The sequence below is a fragment of the Somniosus microcephalus genome, chromosome 30 (assembly GCF_052327205.1).
Source record: "Somniosus microcephalus isolate GS21.2 chromosome 30, FLI_Smic_1.0, whole genome shotgun sequence".
NCBI classification, from domain to species: Eukaryota; Metazoa; Chordata; class Chondrichthyes; order Squaliformes; family Somniosidae; genus Somniosus; species Somniosus microcephalus.
Genome location: NC_141016.1, coordinates 31,847,142 through 31,870,908, shown reverse-complemented (window position 1 = coordinate 31,870,908; position 23,767 = coordinate 31,847,142). Strand labels below are relative to the sequence as shown.

Here is a 23,767-nt window from a genome sequence, read left to right as displayed (position 1 = left end):
AGATCGCCCCTCGTCTCACAAGTTTACAATCTTATCCACAAACCTATTTATTGCTTCGGCTGCGTCCTGCAGAATGCAACGTAACCAATTACAAACCCAGAACATCTGTCTTCCAGTATAGAGTATCTAAGTGTAGACAGATGTTCTGGGCTGTACTGATGTGAGTTCCACTATGCAGTGTGCAAGTGTACTTACATCAGTAAAACCCCAGACCATCAGCCTAGACAAACATACTGCATAATGGAACTTACACCATTCCAGCCTCAGAACGTCTGTCTAAATTTACCTGCTGTATAATGCTCCCAAAGATGTCGGGGAACATAGGGTCTAATGAAAGGAAGGAACTGATAGAAATCAGTATTTCTAGCGAAATGGTTTCAGGGAAATTGATGGGATTGAGGGCCGATCAATCCCCAGGGCCTGATAATCTACATCCTAGGGTACTTAAGGAAGTGGCCCTAGAAATAGAAAATGCATTGCTGGTCATCTTACAAAATTCGATAGACTCTGGAACAGAACCCATGGATTGGCGGGTAGCTAATGTTACCCCACTGTTCAAAAAGGGTGGTAGAGAGAAAACGGGGAATTACAGACAGTAAGCCTGACACATGTAGTGGGGAAAATGCTAGAGTCCATTATAAAGGATGTAATAGCAGAGCACTTGGAAAAAAAGTGACCGGATCAGACAAAGTCAACGTGGATTTATAAAAGGTAAATCGTGCTTGACTAATCTACTGTAATTTTTTGAGGATGTAACTGGTAAAATAGATAAGGGAGAACCAGTGGATGTGGTGTATTTGGATTTTCAAAAGGCTTTCGATAAGGTCCCGCATAAGAGATTAGCATGTAAAATTAAGGCACATGGGATTGGGGGCAAGATATTGACTTGGATAGAGAACTGGTTGGCAGACAGAATGCAAAGAGTTGGAATAAACGGCTCTTTTTCTGAGTGGCAGGCAGTGGGGTACCGCAGGGATCGGTCTTTGGACCCCAGCTATTCACAATATATATTAATGATCTGGACGAAGGAAGTAGATGTAATATCTCCAAGTTTGCAGACGACACACAGCTGGGTGGGCGTGTGTGCTGTGAGGAGGATGCCGAGATACTCCAGTATGATTTGGACAGGTTGGGTGATTGGGCAGAAGCATGGCAGATGCAATATAACGTGGATAAATGCGAGATTATCCACTTTGGTGTCAAAAACAGGAAGGCAAATTATTATCTGAATGACAATAGATTGGGAGAAGGGGAAGTGCAACGAGACCTGGGCGTCCTTGTGCACCAGCCGCAGAAAGTAAGCATGCAGGTGCAGCAGGCGGTTAAGAAGTCAAGTGGTATGTTAGCCTTCGTAGCGAGAGGGTTTGAGCACAGGAACAAGGATGTCTTGCTGCAGTTGGAGAGGGCCTTGGTGAGACCACATCTTGAGTATTGTGTGCAGTTTTCGTCGCCTTATCTGAGGAAGGATGTACTTGCCATGGAAGGAGTGCAGCGAAGATTCACTAGGCTGATACCCGGGATGGCAGGAATGACGGATGAGGAGAGATTGGGTCGATTGGGTTTTTACTCGCTGGAGTTTAGAAGAATGAGAGGGGATCTCATCGAAACGTATAAAATTCTAACAGGCCTAGACAGACTAGATGTTGGAAGGATGTTCCCTATGGACTGGGAGTCCAGAACCAGGGGTCACAGTCTTAGGATAAGGGGTAAGCCATTTAGGACAGAGATGAGGAGGAATTTCTTCATCTAGAGAGTGGCTAACCTGTGGAATTCTCTACGAAAGGAGGCTGTAGAGGCCAATTCATTAAATATAATCAAGAAGGATTTGGATATATTTCTTAAGGCTAAAGGGATCAAGGGATATGGAGAGAAGGCAGGAACAGGGTACTGAATTTGAATGATCAGCCATGATCTCATTGAATGGCGGAGCAGGCTCGAGGGGCCGAATGGTCTACTCCTGCTCCTATCTTCTATGATTCTATAACGTCACTTAGACCAGTACATGCCAAATCATCTGTCGACATTTCTACACAGTATAATGAAACTTACCCCAGTACAACTCCAGCTCATCTGTCTACACTGATATGCTGCACAATGGAATTGATTTGCAACCACGGAATCCCTCCCTAAACATCTCAGCCTCTTCACCTTTAAGACGCCCTCTTGACATCTACCCCTCTGACCAAGCTTTTAGTCACCCTATATAATATCCCCTTGTTTGGCTCTGTATCAGTTTCCTGTCTGATTGACTTGCGACGATTGTCTTTGTTAAAAGCGCAACACAATGCAAGTTATCGTTGTTGTTTCTCAGTTCAGCCCGTGTCCTCTCACTTTGCTCTCACCTCCTGAGTTAAATAACTGTTGTAGAGACACGGAGGAACAAGTGACCAATATTAGCACTTTTCTCAGTGGATTAGATATTCCCCTTTATGGTTCTGTAAAATTGAACCATTTGTTCACCTGAACACATGACCCCTACGCCGATTCTGTCATTGAAAGATGGATTCAATGTGAATGAGCTGCAGTTCCGGAGCTGAGACTCGTTTCCTTCACACTGGACATCATTCACCCACACGGGCCCTTCACTCTCTCCGTACTTTGAAGAGTTATAAGCGGCTATCGCAGAGCCGCAGCCCAGCTGTCTGCAGACCACGTTGGCATCATTTAGGTCCCAGAGGTTGTCCCGCACTCTCCCCCAGCTGCCGTTGTAGTAAATCTCCACTCGCCCGTCACAGCGGCTTCCCCCGTTAGTCAGTCTCGGCGGCCAACCTTCATCTACAAAAGGAAACACATTGAGAGCAACGGTTAAGCTGAGTCAAAATATCCCATAATTTACTAACTCTCACCCAGACCGTTATTATTAATTTTAATGATTACATTTCTGTAATAATTACCCACAACGCTTGTAGGTTGATCCTCTCCGCCATTACCTTTTCTCAGTGAATTGATTTTAGAGAGATGCCGAGCATCTTCCGGAGCCTAATCTGGGGAAAGGGGCTAAAAACTGACTGGGGGCGGGCGGCCCAGGCCGGCTATTGATATGTGCTCAGATGAAAGGCAGAAGAACGGGTTGAAAATAGCTGCTGGCTGCTCACGGTTCAGCTGATATGGAGAGAAACAAACAGAAGATTAATTGATAGAGCGCTTCCCAGGACGGCCCAAAGCTCTTCACAGCCACTGAAGTACTTCTTATTTCACAGAAATCACAGAAATCACAGAAACCCCACAGTGCAGATAGAGGCCATTTCGGCCCATCGAGCCTGCACCGACACATATCCCACCCGATCCCCGTAACCCCTACACCAACACATATGCCATCCTATCCCCGTAACCCCACGTATTTAATCCCCCTAACACTAAGGGTCAATTTATCATAGCCAATCAACCTAACCCGCACATCTTTGGACTGTGGGAGGAAACCGGAGCACCCGGAGGAAACCCACGCAAACACGGGGAGAATGTGCAAACTCCACACAGACAGTCACCCGAGGCCGGATTCGAACCCGGGTCCCTGGCGCTGTGAGGCAACAGTGCTAACCACTATGCCACCGTGTTGCGACAGCGGCGGGACAGGCCGGAGGGGCTGAAGGGCATCCTCCTGTCCACATGTTGCGATGTTTTAAGTGTGAAACGCGAGAGCTGATTTGCGCTCAGTCAGTTCCCACAATTAGCAATGAGATAACGGACCAGATAATCTGTTATAAGGTGGTGCTGGTTGATGGATAAATGTGTTCTAGGACACCGGGATAACTGTGATGTGTGTAAAGTTCGTGAATAATCAGAGAGACAAAGCAGTTTATGGATATTAAAACTCATCTCGCACTATTTATCTGGCAAGAAATTAGACAAGAAACAGAATTTTCTTTTAAAATACAGCTGATCTGTGCGGAGAATTCTATGTTGATTCATATTTGAACCGGTAACATTGATAACGGTTGCAATACTGGTGCAGTGTTTCCGCGCTATAGCAGTGGTCCCGGGGGATTTTTGCCGTTTCAATAGCTGTTGATGGCGAACGCTGGGTGTTGCTCTGTATTTACAGAGATTTACACCGTAACACGAGATATGTATTTATTAAACGTGCACTGGATTGAAACCCTTTGATTCATTGCTAATATACATCACATCAATCGACCGACAGACACACTTCTGAATCGCTTAGTGTCGGAAGATGAAGGTGATCTAGATCAGTAAAACGAGTGTATCAGTGACTTGCAGAAGTAGAGCCACTGGTGTGAGGCTGTGCTCGACAGGAGAACAGTTGTTTATTTCAGTTCAATACACTGAGTGGACTCACCTGAGCAGATGACACTGGCGTCATTTCCATGTGAGCAGCTAAACTGATCCCAGGATGAAACCGAACAATCCCACAAGCGGGACTCGTTCCCCCAGCACCTATAGTTCTCCTTCCACACTGAGCCGGTTCCCTCCCCAAAGTGAGCTGTTCCCGAGGTTGCGGTGACTGCCCCGCACTGAAGCTGCTCATAGACCACGCTGGCGTCTTCTAAACCGAAGTAAACATCACACAGCCTCCCCCACTGGTCTCCGTGTAGCACTTCCACCCGGCCGGAGCACCTGTTCTCCCCAGCAACCAATCGGGGTCCACGGTTCCCTGTTTTTGAAACAAACACACATCCAAATAGATTGTATATCATCTTTCGTATATATACGGGGCAAAATAGAAAATAGGGGAAGCTTATCCACCCCTATCGCACATCCGTAATTTATCAAATAATTATTTCTTTGAAACAATCAAAGTTACTACAAGATCCCGTTAAGAAGTTGTCTCATAACTCACAGTTGACAGCTCTTCCTGCAAAAGCTAATGGGATGTTGGCCGTTATCTCGAGGGGCTTGGAATATATAAGTGAGGAAGTGATGTTTCAGTTGTACCGATTCTTGGTCAGACCCCATCTGGGACACTGCTGTCAGGCCACCGCATTTCAGAAAAGCTATATTGGCCTTGGAGGTGGTGCAGCGCAGATTCAGCAGAATGACAAAAGTGATTAATGTGATGGAGGGACTGGATGTTTAAGGTGATGGATGGGCAGGCAATCAAGTGGACGGCTTTCATCTGGATAGTTTCGAAATTCTTGAATATTGTTGCAGCCGCACCCACCCAGGCAAGTAGAGAGTATTCTATCAACTCATGACCTGAGACTTGTCGGTGGTGGAGAAGCTTTGGGGAGTCAGAAGGTTTGCCACTCGCTGCAGAATACCCAGCATCGGGCCTGCTATATTAGACACGGCATTTATGTGGCTGCTCCAGTAGGATTTCTAGTGAATGTCCACACCCAGGATATTGATGGTGGGTGGATCGGCGATGGTAAAGCCAATTAATGTCAAGAATAGGTGGTTAGACGCTGTCATGTTGGAGATGGTCATTGCCTGACCATTGTGTGGCACGAATGTTACTTGGGACCTTTCAGCGCAAGTCTGGATGATGTCCACGTCTTCGTGCAAGTGGCCATGGCTTGTTTCATTATCTAATGAATTGCGAAATGAGCTGAACACTATGCAATCATCAGCAAACAGCACCAGTTCTGAAGTTATGTTGGAGGTAAGGCAACTTACGAAGCAGCTGACGATAGTTGGGTCAAAGACTGAAATTGGGAATAAACTTTTCACATAAAGGATAGTGGAAATCTAGAATTCATCCACCTGCTCCCCAAAGGAAAGGCTTTGCATGCTGTGCTCAATCGAAATGTTCAACACTGTGATAGATTTTTATCTGTTAAGGGTATCAAGTAATATGGCTCAAAGGCAGATAAATAGATTTGAGATACATATCAGTCACGATCTAATTGAATGACTGAACAGACTAGAGGTACTGAATCCCCTATTTCTGATCATATGTATTTGTTTCCCACCATATCAGCTGTGGGGAGTAAAGTGGATAGATTCTATAATATAACTGCCCAATCTTCTCCCTCTGGCCTGAATGTACTGACCAGTGCGGAATACAGCCGCCCCTTGATACCCTGCTTTTCAGTAAGTGTGATTCTGCACAGGGTGGGCCGAAATGCTATTGCCTGGTGTTCACATCAAAGTATTTAGATAGGTCAATGCGTGTTTATGAAGTCAATGTCCGATTTTTGGGGTCCATGGTCAATCATCTAGTTCAGTGAACAGTTTATGAGATAAGTGGTCAGTGTCGTGTTAATGTGATTGATGCTAATTAAAGTGACTGCACCAATAAGATGTTCAGTGCGGGACTCCTAAGTCAGTGTACCGGTAAAGTTGATGGTGCACGGCTGGTGACAGCATTGCGCCATTAATCAAGTGGATGTCGGGCTAATGACCGCAGTGCAGGTGCCATCACACAGGAGCATCAGCAATGGAATTGGTGCCCGGGGCTGTGGTCAGTGCAGATTTAATGACGTCAGCTGATGGGAAAGGAGTGCAGTGAAGGGTCCAGAAAGTCCGTGTTCGGGCAACAAGGTCAATCGACAGCCAGTAACATCAGTGCACGACAAATCAAGTCAGAATCAAGGGATGGTTAACCAAAAAGGAACTAAATTAGCGATTTCAACGCACGGTTCATCAAGTCAGCTTATTTTTAACAAGGGTTCTGAGTTGTTACTTTAGACAACCTGTGGTTAAATAAGTCCACCTAGAATTAATGGGTGCAACCTATACTTAATAAAGTCTGTAATTTGTTAATGAGTCAAAGTACATTGAAAGATGTGCACGGTCAATTATGTCAGCGTGTGATTAATAAAGATAACCCATAGTGAATGAGGCAGTGTCCTATTAATGAACCTACCGTGATGGTCTATGAAGTGTCGGCAAGATTAATGAGACAGTGCGCGATTAGTCAGTTGTTAGATACCGATTGCTACATCAACTGTGTAAGAGAAAAATACGTTCGGTGCCGGTAAATAAACTAGCAACAAATCTGCTTACTTCAGAAGAAATCTTTAAGTTTAGAAACTTTCTATTGACAAATAATTGCGGATACTTCGACGTGTTAGGCCAGAGCTATAAAAATAATATTAAGCTGTAAGGACTAGTTTATATATGATATTCTTAGAGAGATACACAGGAATGTCATCTTCCTCAGCTTTCCCAATATTAAGGAGAAAGTTGTCTGTTGTTCAGTAAGTTGTACTCACCGGAACAGATCACACTGGCATCGTTCCTGTGGGTGCACTGGTGGTGATTTACTGGAGAAAGAGGGCAGCCCATCAGACTTGTCTCGTTGCCTGTACATTCAAAGACATCACTCCGTAGAAGTCCAGTGCCCTCTCCAAAATATGCCCCTCTGGGCACAGACACCGCGACTATACACTGAAGCTGAGCACAGACCACATTGGCGTCTTTCAAATCCCAGTGAAGGTCACACACTGTTCCCCAGGTTTCACCGTACTGGACCTCCAGTCTGCCCGAGCATGGGGAGTCTCCTGATACTAGTGTAGGAAATCTGTGATCTGAATAATCATAATAATCACAATAATCACGACAATCACAATAAAAATATTTACAAATGAATACACATCTGATTAATCGCAGATCTGACACGATTGGTTCTCAGATTGGTTCCATTCTGTTTCAATACCGATGATGCTGTTTTTCCTCTAACAGTATTAGTTCTAATGTGACTGTCTGTCTTTTTATAATATTGCTTTATTTGTTGGTACCTTACCCAGTGGCCATCACTGTGATGTTACAAACACGCACTTTATCAGCAGAGAGAACGCGGCAAAGTATCGATGGAGAGAGAAGAGTAAATCGAAGTCAAGCAATCTCTGTCCTCCCTGCACCCACTTTGGGTTCGCTCCGCTGCTGGCCGCATCCAAGTTCTCCAGAAAGCAGAGGCCGAGATGGGCCGGCAGAGGGCGCCTTCGCTTGCACCCTGTAACTGAAGGACACCGAGGGGAGAATTTCCTGACCACCCCGTCTCCCTTTAGGCACACCCTGCTTTTACACAACACACGATGCATCCGTTTGATGATGACGGTAGGAGCCGGTACAGCTCATTAACCCAGAATGACCCCAAAAATGGATTTTTGCAGCTGTCTTTTCAATGATTCTTCGACAGGGACAACAGGGAGCCGGTTACCAAAGCCTTGCCACCCCCGGAAGACCAGGTGCTCACTCTGTTGACCTCTGATGTAAGGGGTGTTCTACGCGGAGTGAACACACGAAAGGCTGCTGGACTGGATAACATCCCTGGACGGGTACTCAAGGAATGTGCTGATCAGCTGGCTGATGTCTTCACCGCCATCTTCAATCTGTCATTGGCCCAGGCAGTAGTCCCTACATGCTTCAAGAGCGCTACCATTATTCCTGTGACAAAACAAACGGCTGTGACGTGCCTGAACGACTATCGACCTGTCGCACTCACACCCATCATAATGAAGTGTTTCGAGTGACTGGTCTTAGCCCACATCAAAGCCAGTGTTCCCGCCTCTCTTGACCAACAGCAGTTTGCCTATCGTGCAAACAGATCAACGGAGGATGCAATCACAACTGCTCTACACTCGGCACTGAATCACCTAGATGGTAAGGAGACCTACATCAGAATGCTGTTCAAAGACTACAGCTCAGCATTCAACACTATCGTCCCCAACAAGCTGGCCACCAAACTCCAAACTCTTGGCCTGAACACTTCCCTCTGCAACTGGACCCTGGACTTCCTAACAAACAGACCCCAGTCTATCAAATTAGGTAACCACACCTCCCTCCCCCTGACCCTGAACACGGGGGCCCCACAAGGATGTGTGCTGAGCCCCCTCCTCTACTCCCTCTTCACCCACGACTGTGTGGCTGTTCATGGTTCCAACACCAACATCAAGTTTGCGGATGACACCAAGGTAGTAGGCCAGATCACCAACAACGATGAGTCAGCCTACAGGGAGGAGTACCAGCATCTCGTGAAGTGGTGCGCCGATAACAAACTGGCCCTTAGCATCAAGAAAACCAAAGAATCATTGTGGACTTCAGGAAGTCGAAAGGCGGAAGTCACACCCCCATCCACATCAATGGGGCTGTGGTGGAAAGGGTGGACAGCTTTAAGTTCCTCGGAGTCCACATCACGGAAGACCTCTCCTGGTCCCTCAATACCTCCTCTCTGGTGAAGAAGGCCCAGCAGCGTCTGTATTCCCTAAGGAGGGTGAAGGGATGTAACCTGTCACCCCTGATCCTCTCTAACTTTTACCGCTGCACTATAGAGAGCATCCTGACAAACTGTATCACAGTATGGTATGGCAGCTGTAGCTACTATGACCGGAAAGCCCTGCAGCGGGTAGTCAAAACTGCCCAATGGATTACCGGCACCCGGCTACCGACCATAGAGCTCATATACCGGAAACGCTGTCTACGGAGGTCACGGTCCATCATCAAAGACCCTACCCACCCCAGCCACAGTCTGTTCACCCTCCTGCCATCTGGGAGACGCTACAGATGCATTCGCACCCGTACAACCAGATTTAGGAACAGCTTCTTTCCCAGGGCTGTCATCCTACTGAACTCCACAAACAAACTCTAAAGCCTGCACATCTGCCAATGCACTTTATTATGGTTATGTTATGTTAATATACTACAAGCCAAATGTATGTTGAATGTTTAAATGTCTTAATCCAAATGTACACTCTCGGGAGCCGCAAGCTTACATTTCGTTGTACTGCACTTGTGCACTAACAATGACTATAAAAGTTGATTTGATTTTTTGATTTGATTTGATTTCCTCAATCAATCTACACCAGATTCCAGACCAGTCTTCCATCGCTCTTTGTGAGAAGAATATCCAGACACCAGCCCTAAGTCTGTCTTTCTCTCTCTTCATTGGCCCAGAAATTCGAGTCCCAACGCGTGAGTATGCACCGGTACTCACGCGTGTAGCAGATGGAAGTGTCGGTTTCTTGCATTCACTGCGCATGCGCGGGAAACCGGCACTTCCGTTCCTCTGAATGAAGGGCTTCAGAGGTCGAAAACGTGCGCGCGGGAGTCTGCGCGTCCGCTTTGAACTTACGTTTTTTTTACAGCTTTTTGTGTGAGGGTAAGTCTTTAGATTTAGAAATGTGAAAACCAGGCGTAAGGATTGCATTTTAAAAGGTAAGTGGTCAATTAATTGAAACTAAAACATTTTTTCCACAGATTTATTATTTTTAAATACTTTAAAGCAAGTTAAGTTTATTTTTAGCCCCGTTTTTTTATAAAATTATTTTTTTCAAAAATTTAAATTATTATTTAAAATAGTTATTTAATGTAATTTATAGTTTATTTAAAAAGTATGATTTTTAAAAAATATTTCTTTGAATGTTTACTGTTCTTTTGGGGCCTGTATATTCATAAGGTTAGACAGGTCTTCCTGTCAATCTTATGAATGGCCATTTCCCTCCGCTGATTGGCTGCCCATGGCTCACGTGATCCCAGGGGATGCATCGCACTAACTACGCCCCTGGGACACGCAAGAACAGTGCGCCGGCAGCTGGGCTAGGCCCCGGAGCAGAATTCCACGGGAGCCCAGAGCTCAACTTCCAGTGCGCAAGGTAAGTGCTGGTCGGGGGCTTGCACCCAGGGGAAGCCCCCGACCCGAATTTCTGGGCCATTATTTCCCACCTTGTTCCATAGACACGTTCAGATTAAAGGTTTTTTCTCAGATTTACCATTTCGCTCCATTTACTGCCTCCAGCAGCTCACTTCCCGCTACAAGGCCCATTATTCAGCACAGCGGCTTTTAGAGATCCGACTCCAGTTTTGGCTCCACACCACTTCCAGGGTTTAATTGTCCCCCTGTACCTGGTTACCGGAGCTATACACGGCGCACGTGGGGCCTGGACAGAGATCTGTCTCGTTTAACTCTGACCTCTTGTACCTCGTGATCGGAACTATACACAGAGCACAAGGCATGACTGGATGGAGCTCTGTTCAGTGACATCCCGACACACTGATTTGTCCTTCACTCTTCTGATTACATAGTTGAGCATTCGATTTGTTTGCTGATTGCTGTTGTTCGCTGATTGGACATTTGAGGATCAAGGCCAAGAAATACGCTCGATCAAAAACAGATAGATCCGGGAATTTTTAAATGATAAAAAGGTAGCAATAGTGGAGGTCTAAAGAAATTCAGGGGTACATGTACACAGATCACTAAACTGCAGTGGTCAGTTACAAAAACATTAAAAAAAGGCTAGTAAAATGTTAGCCTTTATATGTAGAGGGCTAGAATACAAATGCGAGGAGGTTTTGCTGCAACTATACAGCGCCCTGGTTAGACAACATCTGGAGAGCTGGGTACAGTTCTGGGCACCGCACCACAGGACGATGATATTGGCCTTGGAAGGAGTGCAGCGCAAATTCACAAGAACACTGTTATTGCTCCAAGGGATATATTATGAGGAGAGATGACATGAATTAGGCTTGTGTGTCCTGAAGTTTAGAAGGTTGTGGGGAAATTTAATTGGTGTTTATAGAATTTTGAAAGGGACTGGTAGGGAAGATAGAGTTAAACTTCTTCCACTGGCGCCGGAGTCTCGGACCACTGGACAGAACCTTAAAATCAGAGCCAGGACATTCAGCAGAGAAGTTCGGGAACAATTCTTCACATTAAGGTTGGTAGAAATGTAGAACTCATTCCCACAAAAGCTGTAGATGCAAGCTCAATTAATAATATTAAATCGCCATATAGGGACCGATCTCTCACATCAGATTCAATGTTTTACAGTGAAATTCCCATAACCACTTATTTATTGAATCAAACACTTCCGCAAAAGTCCTCACAAGACGAGAACTAAAGTGGCCATGATTGATGAGAAACACGGGCCGGAGTGCAGGTTTCCAGCCATGATCTCTCTCTTCCCCACTCGTTCTCCCCTCGGTTCCTGTTTAACTGAGACAGTGAGTGCCGATGTGAATGGAGCCGTAGTGATCCCGATCCTCACTCATCGACCTCCGCCACTAACAGCGAGTAACCGTTTAGTATATGCCCCGAATTACCCGGAATAATTTCTGGGAACGCAAATCCACATTCAGTATAGCTCTCAGTAAACCGGATCTCTTAATCCGGGACAACTCTAATATTACCGCACCCAGACAACTCCATTTGAGAACCGGACCCAGACCGCTCCCTTTGATAACCGGACCCAGACCGCTCCCTTTGATAACAGGTCCCAGACTGCTTCGTTTGATAACCGGGAACAGACCGCTCCCTTTGATAACCGGAACCAAGACCGCTCCCTTTGATAACCGGACCCAGACCGCTCCCTTTGATAACAGGTCCCAGACTGCTCCGTTTGATAACCGGGAACAGACCGCTCCCTTTGATAACCGGAACCAAGACCGCTCCCTTTGAGAACCGGGACCGCGACCGCTCCCTTTGAGAAGCGGGACCCAGACCACTCCCTTTGATAACCAGACCCAGACCGTTCCATTTGATAACCAGGACCCAGACTGCTCCCTTTGATAACCAGACCCAGACCGTTCCCTTTGATAACCAGGACCCAGACAGATTGGGATAATCCTGGGAATTCCGCCTTTTAATTTTCTCTTACTGAACTGAATTAAATTAATGATTACATTATGCATTCTTGTTTAAAGATTTCATTGTGTTATTGCTGCATTTATAACCATACTTGTAAACCCTGATGTAATATGCCCTGGGTAGAACCGATTAGATTTTAAAATGGAAAAAACCGAGGCGTTGGGCCTTTCTTGGTTAACATTTTAAAACTGCCTCTCAGCAAACATAATAATAACAGACAGCGTGTCTGTGGGAACAGAACTAGCAAGGTTCTGTGTGGCTACCACTGTGTGGAATGTTCTGATATCTGCAGTGAATTAAAAACATAGGCAAACAGCAAGGGCACCATATCTCAGCCTATGGAGACATGTTCCGTTTGTGTTGACAGAACTACCCCAGATATGAGTCTTGATGGTCAAAAACAGATGATGTCAGCGTGTTACGGGATGAGGGCCTGACAGGGCCGGGCGGGATAATCAGGTAAGGGGCATCCCTGTAATTGCACAGGGGCTTTCAGGTGTAAGACAATGATTGGCTTAACTGGTCCCCAGAGGCTTTGCTGGGAAGAAGAAGTATAAGAAGGTGGTTTCTCAAACACATAGGTTGTAGAGACATTCAGCAAAGAGCTTGGGAACATCCTCCAGACGAGCCGAGGAGGGATTCGGGTTGGTGGAGGGCCCACCTGCTTCACACCAGGCGGCCGAGCGAGCCATGAGGCAGGGCCGATTGGAGTTGAACACTGGAGATCGCGTCTTCCACCTAGGGGATAACGGGAAACATAAATCTTGACTGCACTTTGATTAACTACCGCTCAGATACCGTGATATATCAAATCTCATTTAAACTGAACAAAATATAATTACTGCCACCAATACGGGTCAAGTCGAATCTTTTGGAACTTGGGAGTGAAAGCGTTAATTGGCAAAGACCCAGAACCTCTACATGCTCCCCTTGATAACCGGGTCACAGATCGCTCCCTTGGATAACCGTGACACAGACCACTCCATTTGATAATGGCTACCATCTCTGTGCAGGGATTGTTCCCCCAATAACAGCAGCTGCCTCCGAATATTCCCTCTTGCTTTCGTAATGATGAAATGTCATCGACCTGAACGTCAACTCTGTCTTTCCACAGATGCTTCCTGACCAGCTGAGTGCTTCCAGCATTATCGGATTTTAGTTCAGATTTCCAGCAGCCGCAGTATTTTGCTTTTGTTTTAGAGTGAAATTCCGGGAATCTGGTGTAAATAAACACTTCTGAGTTCGGGTAGTAGCAGAATGGGTAGTAAACTGGCCACAAAACAGGAAACAGAGAGTAAGGGTTAAAGGTAATCACTCAGACTGGTAATAGGTCGGAAAAGTTATGCCACAATGATAGGTCCTGGGACAACTGTTGTTTACAATTTCCATAAATGATTTGGACTCAGGAAACGGTAGACAAATTTCAAAACTTGCGGATGAAATCTACTTGGCACATTAGTTAATACTGAGGAAGACTGCGATAAACAACACAAGAAGGCATTAATAAGATTGCAGAATGAGTGGGTCATTTTTCTTGGAAAGTAAGAGCCTAAATTGGGTAGAGTAGCAATGGGATCTAGAGGTACAGATACACAAATCATTAAAAGTAGCGGCGCAAGTTAATAAAGCCATAGAAAATGCAAACAAAGCACTGGGGCTTATTTCTAGTGGGACAGATTTGAAAAGGAGAAGAGTTATATTAGACTTGTATAGAACATTGGTTAGACCATACTTAGATTACTGCGCACAGTTCGATTTCCAATTTATAAAATGGATAAAGTGGCACTGAGAAAATAAAGATTTACAACGATGATTCTGGAACTGAGAGGCAATACCTATCAGGAAAGATTGAACAAGCTAGGAAAGAGACGGTGAGGGGGTGAATTAATTGTGCTATTTAAAAATATGACAGCATTTGATAGGGTAAATTAGAGAAGGTTTCCACTTGTGCGGTGAGCTAAACTGGGAGCCAGAAACATAAACGCGTCACAAATGAGCCACTCTCTGGGTAAATCTGTTCCCCGTGAACTCCCTATTGGAGTCATTTGTCTGAGATTCTGTCCTTTTTTATCTTCTCAAAGGTTATCAAAATTCGAAATGAGCGCGAATGTACAAGCAGCTGTGGGATCTTACTCTGTACTTCCTCCCGTGCTGCCCACAGTAACCGCGGACCCATTGCCCAGGCTCCCCGAGGCTGAGAAACCTCCCTCCCCAGTCTCAGATTCACAGTCTGTGGAAAATATCAGATCGCACAACAAGCGATTAGCGCAGGCGCACAGCCGGGCTCACGGCGCATGCCCGGTAGCGGCTGTTGGGTTGAGAATGGAGAGTTGGATTGAGATTGTGACATTTCCAGCGGGTCAGCTCATTCACTGCGGCTTTGGGGCAAATCTCAATGGAAACTTGTTCTGTCTGCATTGTAAATGGGCCGAGTGTCAGGTATTTACTGCTCCCGGTGGGGGTGTTTATTATATAAAATAATAGTAATATTATTATAACACAAACAGTAATCCTAATATTAATAATGTATCATTAATAGTAACCGGGGAATACTGCAATTATAATTTCTCGCTTTCCGGGGATGGTCACCCTCTGAATAGAACATAAGAACATAAGAAGTAGGAGCAGGATTAGGCCATACGGCCCCTCGGGTCTGCTCCACCATTCAATAGGATCATGGCTGATCCGAACTTAGACTCACGTCCACTTCCCTGCCCGCTCCCCATAACACTAAATTCCATTATAAGCTAGGAATCTGTCTGTCTCCGTTTTAAATTTATTTAATATCGCAGCTTCCACAGCTCTCTGAGGTAGCAAATTCCATAGATTTACTACCCTCTGAGTGATGAAGTTTCTCCTCATCTCAGTTTTGAAACGGCAGCCCCTTATTCTAAGATTATGCCCCCTAGTTCTAGTCTCACCCATCAGTGGAAACATCCTCACCGCATCCACCCGATCAAGCCCCCTCACAATCTTATATGTTTCGATAAGATTGCCTCTCATTCTTCTGAATTCCAATGAGTAGAGGCCCAACCTACTCAACCTTTCCTCATAAGTCAACCCCCTTATCTCCGGAATCAACCGAGTGAACCTTCTCTGAACTGCCTCGAGAGCAAGTATATCTTTTCTTAAATATGGAAACCAAAACTGTACACAGTATTCCAGATATGGCCTCACCAGTACCCTGTATAATTGAAGCAAGACTTCCCTGCTTCAATACTCCATCCCCCTTGCAATAAAAGCGAAAATTCCATTGGCCTTCCTGATCACATTCTGAACCTGCACACTAACCTTCTGTGTTTCATGCACCAGGACCCCCAGATCCCATTGTGCTGTAGCACTTTGCAGTTTCTTTCCATTTATATAATAACTTGCGCTTTGTTTTTTTCTGTCAAAGTGCATAAACTCACACTTTCCAACATTATATTCCATCTGCCAAATGTCTGCCCACTCACTTAGCCTGTCTATGTCCTTTTGCATGTTTTTATGTCCTCCTCACTCACTGCTTTTCCTCCCATCTTTGTATCGTCGGCAAACTTGGATACCTTGCACTTGATCCCCTCCTCCAAATCGTTAATATAGATTGTAAAGAGTTGGGGTCCCAACACTGACCCCTGCGGAACACCACTAGTTACTGATTGCCAGCCCGAGAATGAACCATTTATCCCAACTCTCTCTTTTCTGTTAGATAGCCAGTCTTCCACCCATGCCAGTATATTACCCCCAATCCCGTGATCTTTTATCTTGTGCAGTAATCTTTTGTGTGGCAACTTGTCAAATGCCTTTTGGAAGTCCAAATACACCACATCCGCTGGGTCCCCTTTATCCACCCTGTTTGTTATGTCCTCAAAGAATTCGAGCAAATTTGTCAAACATGATTTCCCCTTCATAAAACCATGCTGACTCTGTCCGATTAAATTATGCTTATCCAAATGTCCTGTTACTGCTTTATTTTACTTCCGCTTTATTCCGGGATCAATCAGAGGCGGCGGGAGATGGGAGACAGAAGAATGATTTTTACCTGCGCAAATGACGCCGGCATCCCAGGAGTGTGGCCCGGAATAGTGACCCCATTGAACTGAATCACACTCCCGCAGAGCGGCCTCGGTCCCGCCGCACTGAACACCTGACGTCACAATGGGTCCAGACCCTTCCCCAAAGTGAGCCCCGCCCGGTGCTGACAGCGCGGCCCCGCAGCCCAGCTCCCGGCACACAACAGCGGCGTCCGGCAGGTCCCAGAGATCATGGTCCACAGTCCCCCACTGTCCCCTGTAGTGAATCTCCAGTCTCCCAGCGCACAGACTGCCCCCATTCACCAGTCTCAGCTTTACCGTCTCTGTAAGATATCAGAAATAACATCAAGCGGTTAGAGTGCATTAAACCCGCAGTCTCCCAGCGCACGGACCGCCCCCATTCACCAGGCCAGAGTGACCATGTGAGGAATCAGTGGGAACATCAGCCCGTGCGCAGACACCGAATAAAACCCGGAGTAAATATTAAACATGGTAAAAGGAAGCGGGACATATTAATAAAAGGTGTAAATGAGCAGGGAACCGGGAGTCAGCGGGAAGTTCCCAGCATCAGAGCGGCTCCCACGGAGCTGGGGTGGCTATTGGCTCAGAATATATTCCAGCCTCCAGAGGTCGGGAGATAGGCGCGGAGCAATGGTCAGCTGTCCATCATGATCAGTACTGATTGGTCGTACGTAGTGAGAGCTCACACCCAGTCAGGATTGGAGGAAATTCCCCCCAAACCCGGAGGCAATAGAGGAAGAGGCGGGGCTGGATGGTCATGTGATCCTAATGTCAGCACTGATTGGTGAGGTGGAAAGTGAGAGCTGCTGTGGGACCGGCAACAGTGTCAGTGGAGCCGGTCCTTCACACTCTGCCCTTCAAGGACCCCGTTTATAGTCGCTCTGCATGAAGGCAGCAGCCGCCTCTCAGCTGGAATTAAAGATCTTTAGTAACAGTCCGCGGGAAACACACTTCCCGTCCGAGGGACACACGAGGAGCGGGTTAATCGGAGATCAAAAAAGCCCTGATAATATCAGCCAGCCTTAATATTCAATGGGATGGATCACAGCAGAGAGATGCCAGATAACGTGAAAATCAAAAGCGATTACCTGACGGGTCAGCCTGACTGTTCCAAGGTCTGCCTGAAATGAGACATTGAGAATTAGAGTTCACTGGGGCAAGAAATGAATAAAACTGTCAGAAAGAAAAGTCACAAATACAATGAACTGAGGGGTAAGATTTCCCGTCACTTTGCTAAAGAACTGATACCGGGGTCTGTGATTTCATCTGTTCTTCATTCCTTATAAAACCGCGAATACAATATATACAGCAAGCTGACATTTGTAAAGTGCCTACAGTTTATCGAGAATGATTTTCACACAATCACACAGTGACATCTGGGCGTACTCTCTCCTTGTGGTGACGGTGCTCGGGCCCCATTTATTACCAATGTGTCAGTACCCAGAGAAGGCGGTGGTGATTGACCTGCTGCTTGTTGAATCAGAGAATGACAACACACAGATGGAGGACATTCGGCCCATCGTGCCTGTGCCGGCTCTTTAGAAGTGCGATCCAATCAGTCCCAGTCCACTGCCCTTTCCCCGTAGCCCTGAAAATTAGTGGTGACGGTGCTCTGTCCATTTTTTACCCGCCCTGAGCAGGCGGCGGTGATGCGCCCGCTCTTTTAACAGCTGCAGTGCTCTTCTTCCTCTTCTTAGGCAGTCCGTCGGAACCGTGGATGACTTGCTTCCGCACTAAAAATGAGTTCTCAGGTGACAGATGAGTCCAACGCGGGACCTACATTTTCTGTCACAGGTGGTGCAGACAATGGTTGAAGGGGCGGGTGGGTGGGGTGCTTGGTTTGACGTGTGCTCCTTCCGCTGTTTGTGGTTGGCTTCCGCTTGCTCCCGGCAAGAGACTCAAGGTGTATGACGCCACCACGGATGCTTCTCCTCCACTTTGTGCAGTCTTGGACCAGGGGTTCCCAGGTGTCAGTGGGAATGTTGCACTTTTTCAAGGAGGCATTGAGTGTTTTCCTGAAGCGTTTCTTCTGCCCACCTGGTGCTCTCTTGCCGTGTTGGAGCTCCAAGCAGAGCACTTGCTTTGGGAATCTCGTATTGGGCGTTCAGACGAAGTGACCCGTCCATCGGAGCTGATTGCGTGTGGACAAAGCTTCGATGCTGGGGATGTTGGCCTGAGTGAGAACACTGACGGTGGTGCACCTATCCTGCCAATGGATTTGCAGGATCTTCCGGCGGCAGTGTCGGTGGTACCTCTCCAGTGCTTTGAGGTGCCTGCTGTACATGGTCCATGTCTCTGAAGCATACAGGGGGGCGGGGAGTCTCGACTGCTCTTTAGACCATGAGCTTGGTGCTGGGTTTGAGGTCCTGAGCTTCAAACACTCTCTTCCTCAGGCGACCGAAGGCTGCACTGTCACAACGGCATTGTTGTACTTTGTCATCGACGTCTGCCCTTGTTGACAGTATGCTCCCGATGTATGGAAAGTGGTCCACGTTGTCCCAGGCCTCGTCATGGATTTTGATAATCGGTGAACAGTAATGTGTGGCGGGGGCAGGTTGTTAGTGGACCTTTGTCTTACGGATGTTAAGTGCAAGGCCCATGCTCTCGTACGCTTCACTGAAGGTGTTGACGATGTTTTGGAGTTCGACCTCCGAGTGCGCGCAGACACAAGGATCATCTGCATACTGTACTTCAATGACAGAGGATGGGACAACCTTGGATCTGGACTGGAGGCGACGGAGATTCAACAGTTTCCAGTTTGTTCTATAGATTACCTCCACTCCAGTGGGGAGCTTACTGAGGGTGAGATTGAGCATTGCAGCAAGGAAGATTGAGAAGAGCATTGATTCGATGACACAGCCTTGCTTGATGCCGATCCATACCTGAATTGGTTCTGTGGTGGATCCGTTGGTCAGGATCATGGCTTGCATGTCATGATTAAGCAGGCTGGGCTCACAGTGATGTTAGGTAGTGAAGTATAGGATTCCCATCCAAAGTTCGGGATGAACATGAATATAATTGAAATTAAATTATAGATTATCTTATTGTGTGATGAATTTCAGTGTCTTATTTTAAACCAATGTTTTCCACGTGGAAATTTGAAAGTTTCCATAAAGTTGTAATTGGAAGTTTCTGCTACTCATTTTATTACTAAATACCTCAAACAAAACAAAATGAACCATTTGTCAGGAGGGTTCACGCCTCCTATCTCCGTGCTGGCTGTTCCTTATTAAGGTCCTGCTGACCGAATTCTCATGTAACCTGTCCTCGCCGACTGGTCCATCATTTTACCCGTTAATGATGTTCGGTTAATGGATCTCTCGTTTACTGGTTAAGCTTTGCTGCTTTTTAAAATGCTGCCAGTTTGTTGACCTGCTCTCAACCCCCCTGCTGATATTGTGTCCCACAGATCTCCAGGTCTCTTTCTATTCTATCTATATATATAAAAGACCTCTTCTGTCTGTCCGTCTGTCTTTCTGTCTGTCTGTCTGTCCGTTCTCTATACGTTCAAAAGTTATAGAGCGTACCTACACGCGCGTCACATCAAAAGAAAGCTTACGATTACGGACCGGTCATAGGCGCATTTACTTTTCCGTCAGACAAAAATCATGCCCACGGTATCCAAAAAACGTTCAAAATTCCACTCATTAAATGGGAAAAGTTCCGCTCATTTGCTCATTAGCATTGAGTGACGTGAAGGTTGAACAATCATACGGTCGAGCGACCTGACAGTTGACCGATGGTTGACCAATCGCTGCATCATGGGGGTGGGTTCATTGCGCGGGCGGGCAGGCCATCCTACAGTTGAGTGTTGAGTGACTTGACGATTGACTAATCCTACAGTTCAGTGACCTGAAGTTCGACCAATTGGTGCGTGTGTGGGCGCGCCTTATCATTCTGAACCGAGGTGAATGGCCGCCTTGTTGATTCTTCACGATTTTTTCCCACACTTTCTGTGTGTTAGGGTACTAAGGAAAATAACAAATTATTTGAGTTTTAAATTGTATTTAGCAACAGTAGGAAATGATATGATCCACTGCCCTTCACCTGGAGGCTCGCCTACTTTGACGGCCATTTCGAGTGGCTGTGCCGGCGCCGGGTGCGGCGTAGCAGCCCGGGAAGCCTGGGCCTTGAGTTACGGGCCGTACGGGGGCCGCCGCGTGCAAAACTTCCCCGCGGCTTCAACAGCCCCGCCCCAGAGCCTGACCCAAAGCCAACAGGTGAGCGGCCACGGCGGGCCATGCCGGGAGCTGCTGCGCACAAAACCTCCCCGCGGCATCAACAGCCCCACCCGAGAGCCCGAACAAAAGCCACCAGGTCACCGGCCGTGGCGGCCCAGTCTCTCTCTCTCTCTCACACTCGCAATCTCTCTCCCTCACACTCCCAATCTCTCTCTCTCTCTCACACTCCCAATCTCTCTCTCTCTCTCTCACACTCCCAAACTCTCTCTCTCTCTCACACTCCCAATCTCTCTCTCTCTCATACTCCCAATCTCTCTCTCTCTCACACTCCCAATCTCTCTCTCCCACACTCCCAATCACACTCCCAATCTCTCTCTCTCTCACACTCCCAATCTCTCTCTCTCACACTCCCAATCTCTCTCTCTCACACTCCCAATCTCTCTCTCTCTCACTCCCAATCACACACCCAATCTCTCTCTCTCACACTACCAATCTCTCTCTCTCTCTCACACTCCCACTCTCTCTCTCTCTCACACTCCCAATCTCTCTCTCTCTCACACTCCCAATCTCTCTCTCTCTCACACTCCCAATCTCTCTCTCTCACATTCCCAATCTCTCTCTCTCACACTCCCAATCTCTGTCTCTCACACTCCCAATCTCTCTCTCTCTCACACACTCCCAGTCTCTCTCTATCACACTCCCAGTCTCTCTCTCTCATACTCCCAGTCTCTCTCTCTCACACTCCCAATCTCTCTCTCTCTCACACTCCCAATCTCTCTCTCTCTCACACTCCTAATCTCTCTCTCTCACACTCCCAATCTCTCTCTCTCACACATCCAATCTCTCTCTCTCACACACTCCCAGTCTTTCTCTCCCACACTCCCAGTCTCTCTCTCACACTCCCAGTCTCTCTCTCTCACAATCCCAATCCCTCTCTCTCTCACACTCCCAATCTCACTCTCTCTCACACTCCCAATCTCTCTCTCTCTCACACTCCCAATCTCTCTCTCTCACACTCCAATGTCTCTCTCTCACACTCCCAATCTCTCTCTCTCACACACTCCGAATCTCTCCCTCTCACACTCCCAATCTCTCTCTCAGACACACCCAGTCTCTCGCTCTCTCACACTCCCAATCTCTCTCTCTCAAACTCCCAATCTCTCTCTCTCTCACTCTCCCAGTCTCTCTCTCCCTCACACTACCAATCTCTCTCTCTCTCACACTCCCAATCTCTCTCTCTCTCAGTCCCAGTCTTTCTCTCTCTCCCACTCCCAGTCTCTCTCTCTCACACTCCCAATCTCTCCCTCTCTCACGCTCCCAATCTCTCTCTCTCTCACATTCCTAATCTCTCTCTATCTCACACTCCCAATCTCTCTCTCTCTCACACAATCCCAGTCTCTCTCTCTCTCTCACACTCCCAATCTCTCTCTCACACTCCCAACCTCTCTCTCACACACTCCCAATCTCTCTCTCTCACACTCCCAATCTGTCTCTCACACACCCAGTTTCTCTCTCACAAACTCCCAGTCTCTCTCTCTCAAACTCCCAATCTCTCTCTCTCACACTCCCAATCTCTCTCTCTCACACTCCCAATCTCACTCCCAATCTCTCTCTCCAACACTCCCAATCTCTCTCTCTCTCTCACACACCCACTCTCTCTCTCTCTGACACTCCCAATCTCTCTCTCTCTCACACTCCCAATCTCTCTCTCTCTCACACTCCCAATCTCTCTCTCTCTCATATTCCCAATCTCTGTCTCTCACACTCCCCATCTCTCTCTCTCACACTCCCAATCTCTCTCTCTCTCACACACTCCCAGTCTCTCTCTATCACACTCCCAGCCTCTCTCTCTCACACTCCCAGTCTCTCTCTCTCACGCTCCCAATCTCTCTCTCTCTCACACTCCCAATCTCTCTCTCTCTCACACGCCCAATCTCTCTCTCTCTCACACTCCCAATCTCTCTCTCTCTCACACTTCCAATCTCTCTCTCTCACACACTCCCAGTCTCTCTCTCTCACACTCCCAGTCTCTCTCTCACACTCCCAGTCTCTCTCTCTCACACTCCCAATCTCTCTCTCTCTCACACTCCCAATCTCACTCTCTCTCACACTCCCAATCTCTCTCTCTCTCTCACACGCCCAATCTCTCTCTCTCACACTCCAATCTCTCTCTCTCACACTCCCAATCTCTCCCTCTCACACTCCCAATCTCTCTCTCAGAGACTCCCAGTATCTCGCTCTCTCACACTCCCAATCTCTCTCTCTCTCACTCCCAGTCTCTCTCTCTCTCACACTCTCAATTTCTCTCTCACTACCAATTTCTCTCTCTCTCACACTCCCAATCTCTCTCTCTCAAACTCCCAATCTCTCTCTCTCTCACTCTCCCAGTCTCTCTCTCTCTCACACTCCCAATCTCTCTCTCTCTCACACTCCCAATCTCTCTCTCTCTCACTCCCAGTCACTCTCTCTCTCCCACTCCCAGTCTCTCTCTCTCACACTCCCAATCTCTCTCTCTCTCACACTCCCAATCTCTCTCTCTCTCACACTCCCAATCTCTCTCTCTCTCACACACTCCCAGTCTCTCTCTCTCTCACACTCCCAATCTCTCTCTCACACTCCCAATCTCTCTCTCTCACACTCCCAATCTCACTCTCTCACACTCCCAATCTCTCTCTCACACACCCAGTTTCTCTGTCTCACACTCCCAATCTCTCTCTCTCTCATATTCCCTATCTCTGTCTCTCACACTCCCCATCTCTCTCTCTCACACTCCCAATCTCTCTCTCTCTCACACACTCCCAGTCTCTCTCTATCACACTCCCAGCCTCTCTCTCTCACACTCCCAGTCTCTCTCTCTCACGCTCCCAATCTCTCTCTCTCTCACACTCCCAATCTCTCTCTCTCTCACACGCCCAATCTCTCTCTCTCTCACACTCCCAATCTCTCTCTCTCTCACACTTCCAATCTCTCTCTCTCACACACTCCCAGTCTCTCTCTCTCACACTCCCAGTCTCTCTCTCACACTCCCAGTCTCTCTCTCTCATACTCCCAATCTCTCTCTCTCTCAC

General features: G+C 47.1%; 1 protein-coding gene across 1 annotated transcript in view; it reads right to left on the bottom strand.

The window, feature by feature from the left end:
- Positions 1–23,767, bottom strand: part of LOC147098097 (scavenger receptor cysteine-rich domain-containing protein DMBT1-like) — a 158,683-nt gene that overhangs the window by 14,910 nt on the left and 120,006 nt on the right. The window contains exons 3-7 of the mRNA XM_085970819.1: positions 17,607–17,639; positions 16,506–16,820; positions 7,116–7,430; positions 4,298–4,612; positions 2,461–2,775 (exon numbers count right to left, since the gene is read on the bottom strand). Coding sequence (XP_085826945.1) covers positions 2,461–2,775; positions 4,298–4,612; positions 7,116–7,430; positions 16,506–16,820; positions 17,607–17,639 — 1,293 coding nt within the window. The remainder of the gene's footprint in view (positions 1–2,460; positions 2,776–4,297; positions 4,613–7,115; positions 7,431–16,505; positions 16,821–17,606; positions 17,640–23,767) is intronic.